The 14033-nt window shown below is 36.5% G+C and overlaps 1 protein-coding gene across 4 annotated transcripts in view; it reads left to right on the top strand.

The window, feature by feature from the left end:
• Positions 1-14033, top strand: part of Kiaa1958 (KIAA1958 ortholog) — a 121936-nt gene that overhangs the window by 57184 nt on the left and 50719 nt on the right. For 3 of the 4 annotated variants that reach the window (XM_013023212.1, XM_013023210.1, XM_013023213.1), the window contains one exon: positions 3081-4272. In XM_013023212.1, the coding sequence (XP_012878666.1) occupies positions 3105-4272 (1168 nt within the window). In that variant the 5' untranslated portion in view covers positions 3081-3104. Of the gene's footprint in view, positions 1-3080; positions 4273-14033 lie in introns of those variants that run through there. The other variant, XM_013023211.1, reaches the window with a different exon arrangement.

Genomic DNA, 14033 nt, shown 5'->3' with positions numbered 1-14033 from the left:
TAACTTGCATAACATTTTGTACCAAAAATGTTATGTAATATGAGCTTAACACATTTGAAATGTTAATTTAGGGTTAAGCACGGTGGTTCATATGATTCTTGCTTTAATTTCAGCTACTCTGGAGGCAGAGATTGGAAAACTATGGTTAGCCCAGGCAAAAATGTTAGAGACTCTGTTTCAAACAATAAGTCAGGAAGTGGTACACATGCCAGTCATCTCAGAAATGGAAGAGACCACCAGTTAGAATTGTTGTCTGAGGCCAGCCCTGAGCAAAAAAATGTCTGTTTTCACCTGAAAAAATAACGAAGCAAGAAAAGACTGATGCATGGCTCACATGCTAGATCACATGCTTAGCAGGTACAAGGGCCTGAGTTCAGACCCCAGTACTGCAAAATAATATGTTAACTTGAGGCTTATGATGAAAGAAAATTCATCATCATCTGAATGTTTCATCTTTTTCTGTAAGCTTTAGAGTGATCTCAGTACTAAAACTTAGAAACTTTGTAAAACTTAATTTTAAAAAACAGTTGAAATGAATTCTTATAATTGACCCAGCCCTAGCTGATGGCTCACGCCTGTAATCTTAACTATTCAGGAGGCTGAGATCTGAGGATCATGGTTCAAAGCCAGCCCTGGCAGGAAAGTCTGTGAAACTCTTATCTTCAATTAACCACCAGAAAACTGGAAGTGGCACTGTGGCTCAAGTGGTAGAGCGCTAGCCTTAAGCTGAAGAGCTGAGGGACAGCACTCAGACCCAGATTTCAAGCCCCACGACTGACCAAAAAAAAAAAAAAAATTGAACCAGCTCTACAGCAAGTTCTGCACAGAGTTGAAAGGGGCTGTTGGGACTGACGATGACTCCTAGGATTTGTGCTTCAGCAGCTGAGATGATGGCAATATAATAAGATGTTACCATGGTTATTAATTGTCAGGGTATGTATCTGATAACCTGATTCACAGGAGTGGAGGAGATCATCATCTTACGAGACTATAATGTGAGAAGAAAAAAACATTAATAAACTCTAGTTTTAAAGATGAAAAAGAAGTGCTGAGCCTCAGCAAATGGAGCTCACAGATGATAAAGGGAATACCATGGGACCCAAGGGAAGGGGGTACCATGGGGCAGGGAACATTTGAGAACTGCTGAGCAGCCAAGAGAAGAGGATTGGGGTCTATGGATTGAATTTCTTTTCTTTTCTTTCTTTTTTCCCCCCTGCCAGTCCTATGGCCTGAACTCAGTGCCACGGCACTATCCCTGAGTTTCTTTTGCTCAAGGTTAGCCCTCTACCTATTGAGCCACAGTGCCACTTCTGGCTTTTTCTGTTTATGTGATACTGAAGAATCAAACCCAGGGCTTCATGCATGCTACACAAACATTCTACCACTAAGCCACATTCCCATTCCTTATTGAATTTCTTGACATGGAAATTGTTGATGATGTTGGCTAGATGATGTTGGAGTATGGAAAGTCACATGTATTTTTACCTTGTTTTCTGGAATCTGGGATCAGCATGCCTTTAGTTTACTTACCAAGTTGAGATGTATTTTCAGCATCCGGTACAGATTTGTTATTTTAAAAACATTGTTACTGCCTTAAGTCTTGGACATTTTATCAGGAGAATAAAAACATATGAATTAAAGGCAGTTAAAATATTCATACATATTTAGGTTTTCTTTTACCTCTTTGAGTGGATTGTGAACAGTAAATCATGTCAGTCATCCCATTGATGAGAAGATCACTTGTAAGTGTGTATGAATTAGTATTGCTGTTTGAACAATTTGAAGAAAATGGAATGCCATTATAATTTTCATCCTTTTCTGATTATATATATATATATATATATATATATATATATAATAAAAATATGTACTCAAAAGCTGGGCATGGTTGTAAATGCCTGTAATCCTAGCATTTGGTAGGCTGTGGCAAGAGAATTGTGAGCTTCAAGTTTGGCCTGGGCTACATAGTAAGACTTTACCTCAAAAAAACTGAAACTTCTACACACAATGTTAACTGTAAAAGTTGAGAACATGAAAGTCAGGCACTAATGGCTCAGTTACTCACCAAGCTGAGATCTGAGGATATCAGTTTGAAGCCAGCCTGGGCAGGAAAGTCCATAAGACTCTTAGGTCCAGTTAACCACCAAGTAAGCCAGAAGTGGAGCTGTGGCTCAAGTGGTAGAGGCTTGAGTTGGCATGCATACACACACATATACACACAGAGAGAACATGAATAATTAGTTATTAAGACTGTTGAGGTGTTTAGCCAGGCTCTAGTGGCTCACACCTGGTATGTTTTAAGAAATTCTAAACACATAAACCAGTATTTCTCTCTTATCTACATTTCTACTTTAGCCAAAGTTGAACAACAAGGAATATAAATGAAATAAATCCCTAAATTGTTAGAATATGAAGACAATGTAAGATCATAACATTTTAGACTTAGCGATAGTGACTTGTTTAGGCCACAAAGCCCAGTTCCCAACTGGTACAACCAGTCAGAATTTTCTCCATTTACTGTGTTGCTTCATGCATTCTGGTTGCTCACGTTGTGAACATTGTGTCTGTACTCAAAGTTTGAAATTACAGAGATTTCAAATTTTGGACTAGAGTTGTTCAACCTGTAATACATGAGCAACCAGAAGATATAAAGCAGCACAATAAATGGAGAACATTCTGACGATGTTTGAGTTGGAAGCTGGGTTCTGTGGCCTGGATAAGTCACTATCCCTTAAGTCTAAAATGGTATGATCTTACATTATTTTCATGGTTTAACAATTTAGAGATTTAATTTATATTCCTTGTTGTTCAACTTTGGGTAAAGTGAAAATGTAGAGAAGAGAGAAAGACTGTTTTATGTGTTTTGAGCTTCTTAAAACACAGCAGGTGTGAGCCACCAGCACTTGGCTGAACACTTATATTCTTTTTCGGCTCCTGTCCAATCCAGGGATATTAACTAGGTACAATTTTGAAGTGCATTTTTCTTTTTTAATCCAAATGATCATGGATGGAAGAAATTAATTGTGATATGGGAATGTCTTAGGTAATAATGGATTCTTATTTTGATTATTTCCCTTTAGGAAAGACACTGCTGATCCTGTAACATGGAGGATTGTCTTCATACCTCATCTGAAAATCTGTCCAAATTGGTCAGCTGGGCCCACAGCCATGGGACCATTTGCAGCCTCATTCCAAACCTGAAACATTTGCTTTCTGAAGGTTCCCATGGGAACCTGACCGCAATGTGGGGCTGCAGTGCTGGTCATGCTTACCACTGGCCACTGACAGCTACTTGCAGAGCTGGATCCCAAGAGAGGGTCTGTTTCCAAGACAACCGAAGTTTTAACTCTGATAGCCCTAGTATAATCGGGGTGCCTTCTGAGACACAGACTAGCCCTGTTGAAAGGTACCCTGGGAGAGCTGTGAAAACAAAGCTAGACTGTAACCGGACCAGAGACTCTTGTGACTTCTCCTATTGCAGTGAGCCCTCAGAGGTGGATGAAGCTGTGGAAGAGTATGAAGATGAAAACACCCTGTTTGATATGGTTTGTGAGTCTTCCGTTACAGATGAGGATAGTGACTTTGAACCCCAAACCCAAAGACCTCAAAGCATTTCTCGCAAAAGGCCCATAGTTCCGTCTTCCCTCCATTCAAGTTCCCAGACACAGATGGTTGATGAATGCAGTAATGATGTCATCATCAAGAAAATCAAACAAGAGATTCCAGAAGATTACTACATTGTAGCAAATGCAGAGCTGACTGGAGGGGTAGATGGGCCAGCCCTTTCATTGACCCAAATGGCAAAACCCAAGCCTCAGACTCATGCTGGTCCTTCCTGTGTAGGGTCTGCTAAGCTGATTCCCCATGTAACATCAGCCATCAGCTCAGAACTAGACCCACATGTTATGTCAGCATCCCCCTCTGTGATCTCCAGACCACTCATCCCAAAGACTGCCAGGGTATCTCTGGCATCACCAAACAGAGGACACCCTGGTACCCATGGCACCAACCAGCAGGTGGCCATGCAGATGCCTGTGAGCACATCTCATCCTAACAAACAGATCAGTATCCCTTTGTCTGCCCTGCAGCTGCCTGGACAGGATGAGCAAGTTGCTTCTGAGGAGTTCCTGCCTCATCTTCCCAGCCAGGTCTCGTCCTGTGAGGTAGCCCTTTCTCCTTCCGTTAACACAGAGCCGGAAGTGAGCTCCAGTCAGCAGCAGCCCCCAGTCGCTCCAACTATAACCACTGAGGCCACAGCACAGTGCATACCAGGTATGACACAAGGCGGCAATGAGTCTCTCATCCATGTACCTCACAGAATTTTGCGCCATCAGCATTTCTAAAACGATTATTTTGGTTTGCTAAGGTGCAGCCCCTCTTTATTTTCATAAAGACAAAAATAATGAAATATATCACATCAGGAGCTACTATGAAAGAAACAATCTGAGTGAATTAAGGCCATTTATCCTTGATAAGTTGATGTACCTTAGAGATAGGGGCAGCTCTAAGTTTGTGAGTATGATAGTACAAGACTAGCTTTAACACTGATAGCTCCTGAAGCTGGATTTCTTTATAGTGAACTTATTTTTGGGAAAAAAATAATGTTCTCCTATCAATGTTAAGGTTTTAACTGCTGTTTGATGTCAAATGGTGTTGGGGAAGATATATTAATGACAGTAGAGCTAATTAACACCAATTATTTATCTGAACCACCTTCATACTGCTATTCATCTTAGTTGGTGTGGTAGCTAAAAAGAATCGTTTAAAGCAATGGATATGTCTATAAGAAGTGCTTTGATTTTTTTTCTCCCGTAATTTAAAAGAATAGAGTAACTTACATTTCTGGAATATGTCAGCCTAACTGGAGTAGATGAGAGGAGAATGAAATAATTATTCAAGGCCCTGGTACCTATCACCCTAATGTTCTAATGTCGTTCTTTCAAATGTTCAATGTCTATTTAATTTGGAGTATTGTTTCATAGGGGAGATTTAGGTTCCCATGCTTTTGGATTTACACTTCAAATTCAATAGGCCAGAAGTAGAACCATGCACAAGGATGAACAGATGTGAAGAAAATATAGAAAGCAGATCTCTTTTGCACATTTTGGTCCTTCTCAAAAAAGACATGTATTTTGAGGAAAAGCCTCTTAGAAGCCTGAGTCAATGTCTTTAGCCTAAAACTTCTTAGAGTTAAGTTGCTTTTATACACATGCTTTTCCAATTTTGGTGTCAATTTTAAGATTCCCCAAAAGGAATTGCCCATTTATGTTTTTCTTAGCACATTCATGCTATTGATAAAATATACACTACACTAAAATATGCATGTCATTTAGTTGCTATTTAATAATAATACTGACAGGTGCCAGGGGCTTATACCTAAAATCCTAGCTACTCAGGAGGCTGAGATCTGAGACTTAAGGTTCAAAACCAGCCAAGGCAGAAAAGGTATGAGATTCGTTCACCAATTAACCACCAAAAGGCCAGAAATGGAGCTGTGGCTCAATTGGTGGAGCATTAGTCTTAAGCAATAAAAGCTAAGTCATAGTACAAGGCCCTGAGTTCAAGCCCTAGTACTGGTACAAAGAAGAAGAAAAAGAAGAAAATTATGCTTGTCAGTTAATTTTTTTTCTTTTTAAACTAACAGCTTTCTTGTGATAATTCATATACCATGCACAATTAAATATGTTTGCCATATCAAATCTCACATTTTTATCTCTCCTAAAAGAAGCCCTATACTTATTAGTAGTTTATTTTCCCTTCTCTCCCTAGTCCCTGGCAACTACTGATCGATCTACTTTCTGTTTTTATGGATCTACTTATTCTGTATATTTCATATAAATGAATCATATACAATATAACCATGTCAGACTGTTTTCTACATTTATCATAATATTTTCAAGTTAGTATTTATTACTTTTTATTTCCAAGTAAGATTTTGTTGTATGATATACCCTATTTTTCTTTTCATCAGTTTACAGGTATTGGATTGTTCCTTCTTTTGTCTTTTATAGCAGTCCTATGAATATAAAGCTCTGGTATGGATATATCTATATTTGTTTTGTTTGGGTAACTAACTATGAGTGGAATTGCTGGGACCTATGATAGTAACTCAATATTTAACTTTTTGAGAGCTTCCAAACAGTTTTACCAAGCACAAAAATCCCATTGTTTTCATGTTGCCATCAAGTCATTTTTCTGTGTTTTTAGAAAATTATCTATACTATTGTGTGTGTAAGGTAGTAGTTTGTTTTACAGTTTTGACTTGCATTATCTTAATGATTAATCATATTGAGCTTTTTTCATGCTTATTGGTCATTTGTATATTTTTTGAGAAATATCTGTATAAATCCTTAATCCTTGTCTTTTTATAGGTGAGTTTTAAAAGTTCTTAAAGTATTCTGGATATATTAAGTCCTTAACCAGATGTATGACTTGCAAATACTTTTTCCCCTTTTGTGGGTTGTCTTTTTCTTTCTTTAAGTAACTTTTACTTTAATAATTGAATAATGATGTAGTCTTTGGCTACTCTTCATATTCCTAGGCACATGTTACATTATGCTAGTGAATGTCTTTGCACAGTAAATTTAATTATATATATATATATATATATGTTTATGTATATATACATATATATGATATAAGTGATACCTTTTTCTTAAATCCATGGTTTATTTATATGTCCCATTCCTTTTTCTTTTTCATTTTTATTTTCATAAGTAGGAGACATAGTCTAGAAGAATTTTCTGCATAGTTTATCTTTAAGAATATAATTCACAAATGTATTTTACAAATTGGTCTAGTACACTCAAGCAATTTAGTAAGTGATGTTGCTTTTTTTCTCACACTAACTTTGCAAAGTGTGATGCAAAAATATTGAGCACCAGAAATTTTATCCTTTTTACATTATTTTATACTATTTTCTTCCCTTCTGGATAGTGTATTTCTTGTAATAGCTGTAAAAAGCAGACATGGCCAAAGATAGTACATAATGTATACATTCATTAACTGTGATTTGACTTTACTCTCTCACAAGAGTTGGTTTGGCTTGGCTTGGAGGTGAACCCATCAGAGCAGAAAGAAGAGTAGTGGTAATGAAAGTATTCTAAGCAGTGGTCCTCTCTATAGAATATGATTCATGGTTTTGTGGAAGGATATCATATTGCCAACATATCAGTAACTTTAGAGAAACACTATTTTAACTGGGAATGTCAATGAGACAAAATTCTGACTCCTTTTTTTCCATTTTTTTTTTATTGTGAAAATACTGTACAGAGGGGTTACAATTACATGAGAAGGTAATGAGTACATAATCTTATCAAGCATTGTTGCCTCCTCATTTTTTAATGAAAGATTTTATATGTATGTGTGTATCTGTATATATACAATGTGTGTTTATCTTTGTGGCTGACCTTTTTTTTGGTTGGGTGCACTCAGAGCCTGGGTGCTGTCCCAGAGCTCTTCTGCTCAAGGTTAGCGCTCTACGTAGCACTTTGAGCCACAGTGCCACTTCCATAATTTATCTTTGGTTACTAGAGTCCATGCTAAGGTTCTGTATTCTAAAGTTTATTTGTGATTATATATTTATTTATAGTAGCTAATCTTCATTTAAACAAATATTTTAAAAAATCATAATGTCTACCATATGACAGTGTAAGTAAATGACTGTATAAATGGATCTTATAAAATTAATATGTAAAGCATATTTGGGACCAAGCTAAACAGAAAGGTTCTGGAAGAACTAGCTTAAAGCTATACCCAGCTCTTAATATAGATACTATACAAACTTGAGTCTTTATCATGTCATTGCAGAAATATTGCATATCTTAGAATAATATTTTTAAAACAACTTGATAGATTTGCTACTGAGTTAGCAAGAAACAAAGAGCTATTATTCCTGGGCTGAGAAGGTGGCTCAGTGGTAAAGCTTGCCTTGCATGCCTGAGGCCCTGGGTTTGATTCCTTAGTACCACATAAGCAAAAAGAAAAAAGCCGGAAGTGGCACTGTGGCTCAAATGGTAGAGCGCTAGCCTTGAGCTGAAGAGCTGAGGGACAGCGCCCAGGCCCAGAGTTCAGGCCCCATGACTGGACCCCCCCCCAAAAAAAGAGCTATTATTCCATTTTGTTGAGTTGTACTAATTTTATTTAAATTCTGTCCCCTTAACAGAAAATCCATCCTTATTTCTGTTCAGAACTGAATTTATATTCATAAAATGTTAATCAAGGTGCAAATAAAGTTATTAATTTTCATGTCATGCCTGCCATACTGCTCAATACAAATTTTAACAAAAAAATAAGTGGATATATATTATTAGAGGAGTTATTGATTATCTAACTATAGCTCAGATTCCATTAACTTTCAGGTTTTTACACAAATTTAGGGCATTTGTCATAATGATATTAGATCCCTATTGCATCATGGGTTACATTTTATGTGTATGTGTATATTTCTTAAATATACTGACTTAAGAATTGTATAAGAACATTTTATTAATCAGCACTTCTCAGAAGTTTTATGATAGCAAATGATCAATTTTTGCTTTTTAGATTTTTTTAAAGTTTTTTAAAAAATTGTTATTATAGAGGTGATACACAGAGGAGTCACAGTTGTGTAAGTCAGGTAAAGAGTACATTTCTTCTTGGACAGTGTTACCCCTTCCCTAGCTCTCTTAGTTTTTCCCTCCCAGCCTTGCCATCAAGTTATATAGTTCATTTTCAGCATAGTGTCTCTCCATTTCAGTGGCTTTTTAGACTTTTAATAAATGTACTTTTTCTTTTGAAAATACAGTTTTATCTTTTTCTGATCAATTTAAGTGTCCTTTATGTGCAATTAATTATGGGGATACATTCCAAGAAATATGTTGCTAAGCAGGGTACTGGTGGCTCATGCCTTATAATCCTAGTTACTCAGGTGGCTGAGATCTGAAGATCATGGTTCAAAGCCAGCCTGAGCAGGAAAGGCTTTTGAGACTCTTACCTTCAATTAACCATCAAAAAGTCAGACGTGGAGCTGTGGCTCAAGTGACAGAAAGTTAGCCTTGAGCAAAAAAGCTCAGTGACAGTGCCCAGGCCCAGAGTACAAGCCCCAAAATCATCACCCCCCCCCAAAGAAAAGAAAGTGTTATTAGGCAATTTTGTCATTGTGCAAATATCAGCGTGTACTAACATAAACTGTAAGACACAGTTTGTAGTTCCTAGGCTACAAATCTGTGTAACATGAATACTATAGATAATTATATAAACAGTACATGTTTGTGTATCTACACTTAGCTAAAACTATAGTCTAATAGATGAAAGATAATATATCCATCTAGGACACATGAATGGAACTCCCAGGACTAGAAGTTACTTTGGGATGGACAGTAAGTGACTGTGAAGACTTCAGACATTGTTGTATTCTCCTGTAGACTATAACCTCTATACACTTGGGCTACACTGATTTTTTAAAATCCTTTTGCAATAAAAAAAATCAACCTTAGCTTGTTATAAACTTTTTAAACTTTCTGACAATTATAACAGTTAAAAGTATATTATACAGTTATATAAAGATATTTTCTTACATATTTTCTTGTTCTCTATAAGCTTTTTCTGTTTAAATTGTGTTAATTTATTTTTTATCTTTTGAAATATTATAGTTAAAACACAAGACAGATACCCTAGGCCTTCATGGATTCATCAGTATGACCACTTCCCCACCTTTACCTCTTTTCCCATTACAAGGTCTTGGTAGGCTGTCTTACACATGGAATTGCCAAAGCTGCTGTTTTTGTAACACCCTCTGTTGCAAAACAGAAGGAGGGCCTTCCCAGGAATATTGTAGTTAACTATTCTTTTCAATAAGTAGGAATAGGGCTGGGAAGGTGGCTCAGTGGTACAGTGCTTGCCTTGCATGCATGAGGCCCTGGGTTCAATTCCTCAGCACCACATAAGCAAAAAGAAAAAAGCCGAAAGTGGGACTGTGGCTCAAGTGGTAGAGCACTAGCCTTGAGCTGAAGAGCTGAGGGACAGTGCCCAGGCCGAGTTCAGGCCCCATGACCGGACCCCCCCCCAAAAAAAAAGTAGGAGTACACTCCAAATTAAGTGATCAAAAAGTAGCATGATATAGTAAATATATAAACTAATAAGAATCATTTATTTTAAGCATTTTACTGAACATAATTGTGTTCTCTAACTTTTATACCTAGGTATAAAAGGACAGTTGGCTTTTTTACACTGACATTGCTACAGACACCCGCAACATTGTGGCTCTGACATCAATAGATAATAGGAGTTTTTCAGCTCTGTTATAATCATATAAGATACTATGATGTATAGTTATCACTGAAATGTTGGCTTGTGATGTATGACTGTATTAGAAATAATAATTTAGAGTATATTGTGTATTACAAATACATTAGCCATTAAGTTTATTGACAATATTTTGGGGAGTATGGATTTTCCTAAATTTTTTTTGGGGGGGTCCGGTCATGGGGCCTGAACTCTGGGCCTGGGCGCTGTCCCTCAGCTCTTCAGCTCAGGCTAGACTTGAGCCACAGCACCACTTCTGGCTTTTTTCTTTTTGCTTATGTGGTGCTGAAGAATCGAACCCAGGGCCTCAGGCATGCCAAGGCAAGTGCTCTACCACTGAGCCAGCTTCCCAGCCCCTGGATTTTCCTAATTTTTATCAATGTCTTTAGTTACCATCGTTTCTGTTTTTGTTATTTTCTTTAGGAAGTTGTTTCTCTACTTTAAGATTAAATAAATAGTTATCTAGAGATTAAGGGTGTAGCTCAGTGGTAGAGTACTTGCTTAAATATGTAAAGCCCTGGATAGATCTCTGGCATCTCAAAAGATAGTAAAAAAAAAAAAGTAATTATATTTTCCTCTAGTTCTTTCATGGTTTTCTTTTCTCCTCTTCTTCCTTTTTAACATTTAACTCTAAAATGTGTTTTGAGGTGGAACCTAATGCCATTATTTTTGCAACATTTCAAATTATTTATTGAATAATTCCTATTCTCCACTGTATTAATATATCACATTTTATTATTGGGTCTATTTCTAGTTTTTTTTTGTTTGTTTTTTTCTTTGATCGGTCGTGGGGCTTGAACTCTGGGCTTGGGTACTGTCCCTGTGCTCTTCAGCTCAAGGTGAGTACTCTACCCCTTGAGCCACAGCACCACTTCCGGTTTTCTAGTGGTTTATTGGATATAAGGGTCTCACTGACTTTCCTGCCTGGGCTGGCTTTGAACCATGATCCTCAGATCTCAGCCTCCTCAGTAGCTAGGATTACAGGTGTGAGCCACCAGTGCCCGGCTTATTTCTAATTTTTTATTTATTTTTTTTATTTATCTCTATCTTTTTCTTCTAATTTTTACTGTGTGATTATATTTTCTGGAAAACTGCACTCAAAGAGGCATATGGTTTCAATAACTTAATATACTTTTTGAAAAATAACTAATATAAAATTGAGTTCAATGAGCTTTTAAAATTTGATTAAAGTATATATTACTTTGAGTTATTTGGTTCATTTTGACACAATAAATAATGGCTTCTTTTGTTAGGAAAAGGATCCCTCAAATTAAAATCCAAGGAGAGAATAAATTGCTTTATAGTTCAAGGAAAGATGTTCTAGCAAGCATTCATCTATGGTTTTGGCCTCTAGTTGTAGTCATCTATGGTTTACACATCTACTTCTCTCTTGCCACTTACTACCTTGGCCTCTTGGTTCTAATGCCTCATCTCAGCATGGTACCCACTCTGGAAACAAACACTATTGTAATTAGTGCTCTGCATGCAAACTACAACGCTAGGGCTGGGGTGGGATCAGGAGGGATGGAAGTGTTCCTCCAAGAATATTCTAAGTTCTGTACTTGAGAGGTACAACAGACCAGAGATCTCTACTATTGTTTATTATTTGTGCTGTTTGTTTTGGTTTGACTTTTAGGTATTTTTGTGTGTGGGTAAATAATAAGTTTTTCTGTTATTCAAAGACATAGTATACTAGAACAGTGTTCTAATAGAAAGATTTTGTAAAAGTATATACTTCTGTTATATTTGTGTACATATGCACACATGTATGTAATACTATTTAATGTATTTCCTTATTCTGAAAAAAAAAAGTATACCTCTTGTTACAAAACGCTACTAACATTTGTTTACTTGACCATACCTTTTCCTGTGCTTCCCTGCAGGAAGACCTGAAACAAATTTTCAAAGATAAGAGAAGCTGAGTTAAAATGCAGACTCATCATTTTCCTCCTTGTTGTAAATAGTGCTCATCTGAAGATTGTGTGGCAGGCAGCTCTAGGTATTCTAGCCCAGAAGAGCAGATTCTATAACATAGAATATCTAACTTAATGCCCAGTCCCACCTGGTAGCCTTGCAACCTGAGACCCGGTTTCTGTATTTGCAGATTAATGGTGATATCTGTCTCCCAAGTGTTAGTGTAAAGGACCAAATGCAAAAATATAAGTGAAATATTAAAGAAGGACCTAACATATAATAAATATTCAATATATGGATAATTCCCACTGGTATTAAATTTTCATTCTTAAATAAATCCATTCTTAATATATTAATTCATTTAAGTAATATTAGTAGTTTATTCTTGGTACTCTGTACCAAGAGTACAGAGTAGTGAAGTACATTCTGATTTTAAACCTTTATGCCTATATATCTCCTAAAATATTGCCCAGGAAACAATGCCATGAATATCACTTAGGACAGATGTTCTTACTAGAAATGTATCTCAGGCCCCACCCCAGTGCAGACCAGCAAAATCACAATCTGCATCTACCAAGATTTTCAGGTAACTTGTATGTGCATTAAAGCTTAAGACAATCGTCCAGGGAACACAGAACCTACTTTAGAGGCCACATTTTCAGCTTATCCCTGCACCCAGTAACTGGACACTCTTCCTGTGTGAGCATTCTTCCTCATATTTGCACTTCCCTGCAGGAAAAGCCAGAAATTTGCTTTTGCAGTTTATAATTTAGCAAGTGTATGACCTTAGGGTTTGCCAGGCAAATGTACCCACAACAGATCGGGGTAATTCAAATTAAAACTACAATGAGATACAATTTTCCTCATACCAGAAAGGTAATACTGTGGAAGTTAGAGAAAAAGCAAAGACATACTGCTGTGAGTATAAATTGGTACAACAGCGCTGGATAGCAGTTTGCAAAGTCGAATAAAGGTGTGCATTGATATAATCTGGGAATTCAGTTTTTAAATGTTTGTTTTTAGCATATCTTAATTGTACAAGAGGGGTTTCATTGTTATATTTCTTACCTATGTACATATATCATTATCAGTCTTAACCCCCTTCCAACCCACATTTCTCTCCCTTATCCTACTCTTTCCCAGGAAATCATTTTGTAGATGTCTGCTCTGAGAGACTTTTTCATATTTTTAAAATATTTGTGTAAGGGTCTGTCTTGCAACTTTGTAATAATCAAGAGGAAAACAAATCAGTTAACCTCAATATGTGTCAATAAACAAATTTTTTTAAATGTGTTATGCTTATAAATGGAGTAAATGAATCAGCCAGATACATGTTTGTTAATGTGGATAAATCTAGAAGAAAGTTGCAAGATATGTTTTTTTAGGTGCACATTGCCATATATTGTATTTTACACATACACTCACATATAGATGAAGCGTGGACTGGAATGAGGCATGCCAGATACATGATAGTGCTTGCTTTTAGGGAGGAGGGGAAAATTAATACACAGGAAACATGAACTGTATCTTAGGGCATTTTCTTTCTAAAAACATAAATACAATGTTATCATTTATTAAATCTGAGAGGTGGGAATTTGCACCTAACTTCTTGTGTGACTCCAGAAAAGACTGACTACCTGGGTTCAAGAACTACCTCTTCCTCCTCCTTTTTTTTTTCTGGATGATTTTGACTAGTAGCTTAATTTTTTTTGTAAAAATGATACAGAGTTAATACTGAGATTAGTTAGCCACTACAAACCCCTCCAATTAATGGTAAATATACTTCATACTTTTTTGTATGTTTTAAAGTATGATTACTTTTTTTTTTTTTTTTT

Source organism: Dipodomys ordii, unplaced genomic scaffold (genome assembly GCF_000151885.1).
Source record: "Dipodomys ordii isolate 6190 unplaced genomic scaffold, Dord_2.0 Scaffold67, whole genome shotgun sequence".
Classification (NCBI taxonomy): domain Eukaryota; kingdom Metazoa; phylum Chordata; class Mammalia; order Rodentia; family Heteromyidae; genus Dipodomys; species Dipodomys ordii.
The sequence above is the reverse complement of the archived record's forward strand: the minus strand, read 5'-3'. Positions and strand labels throughout refer to the sequence as shown.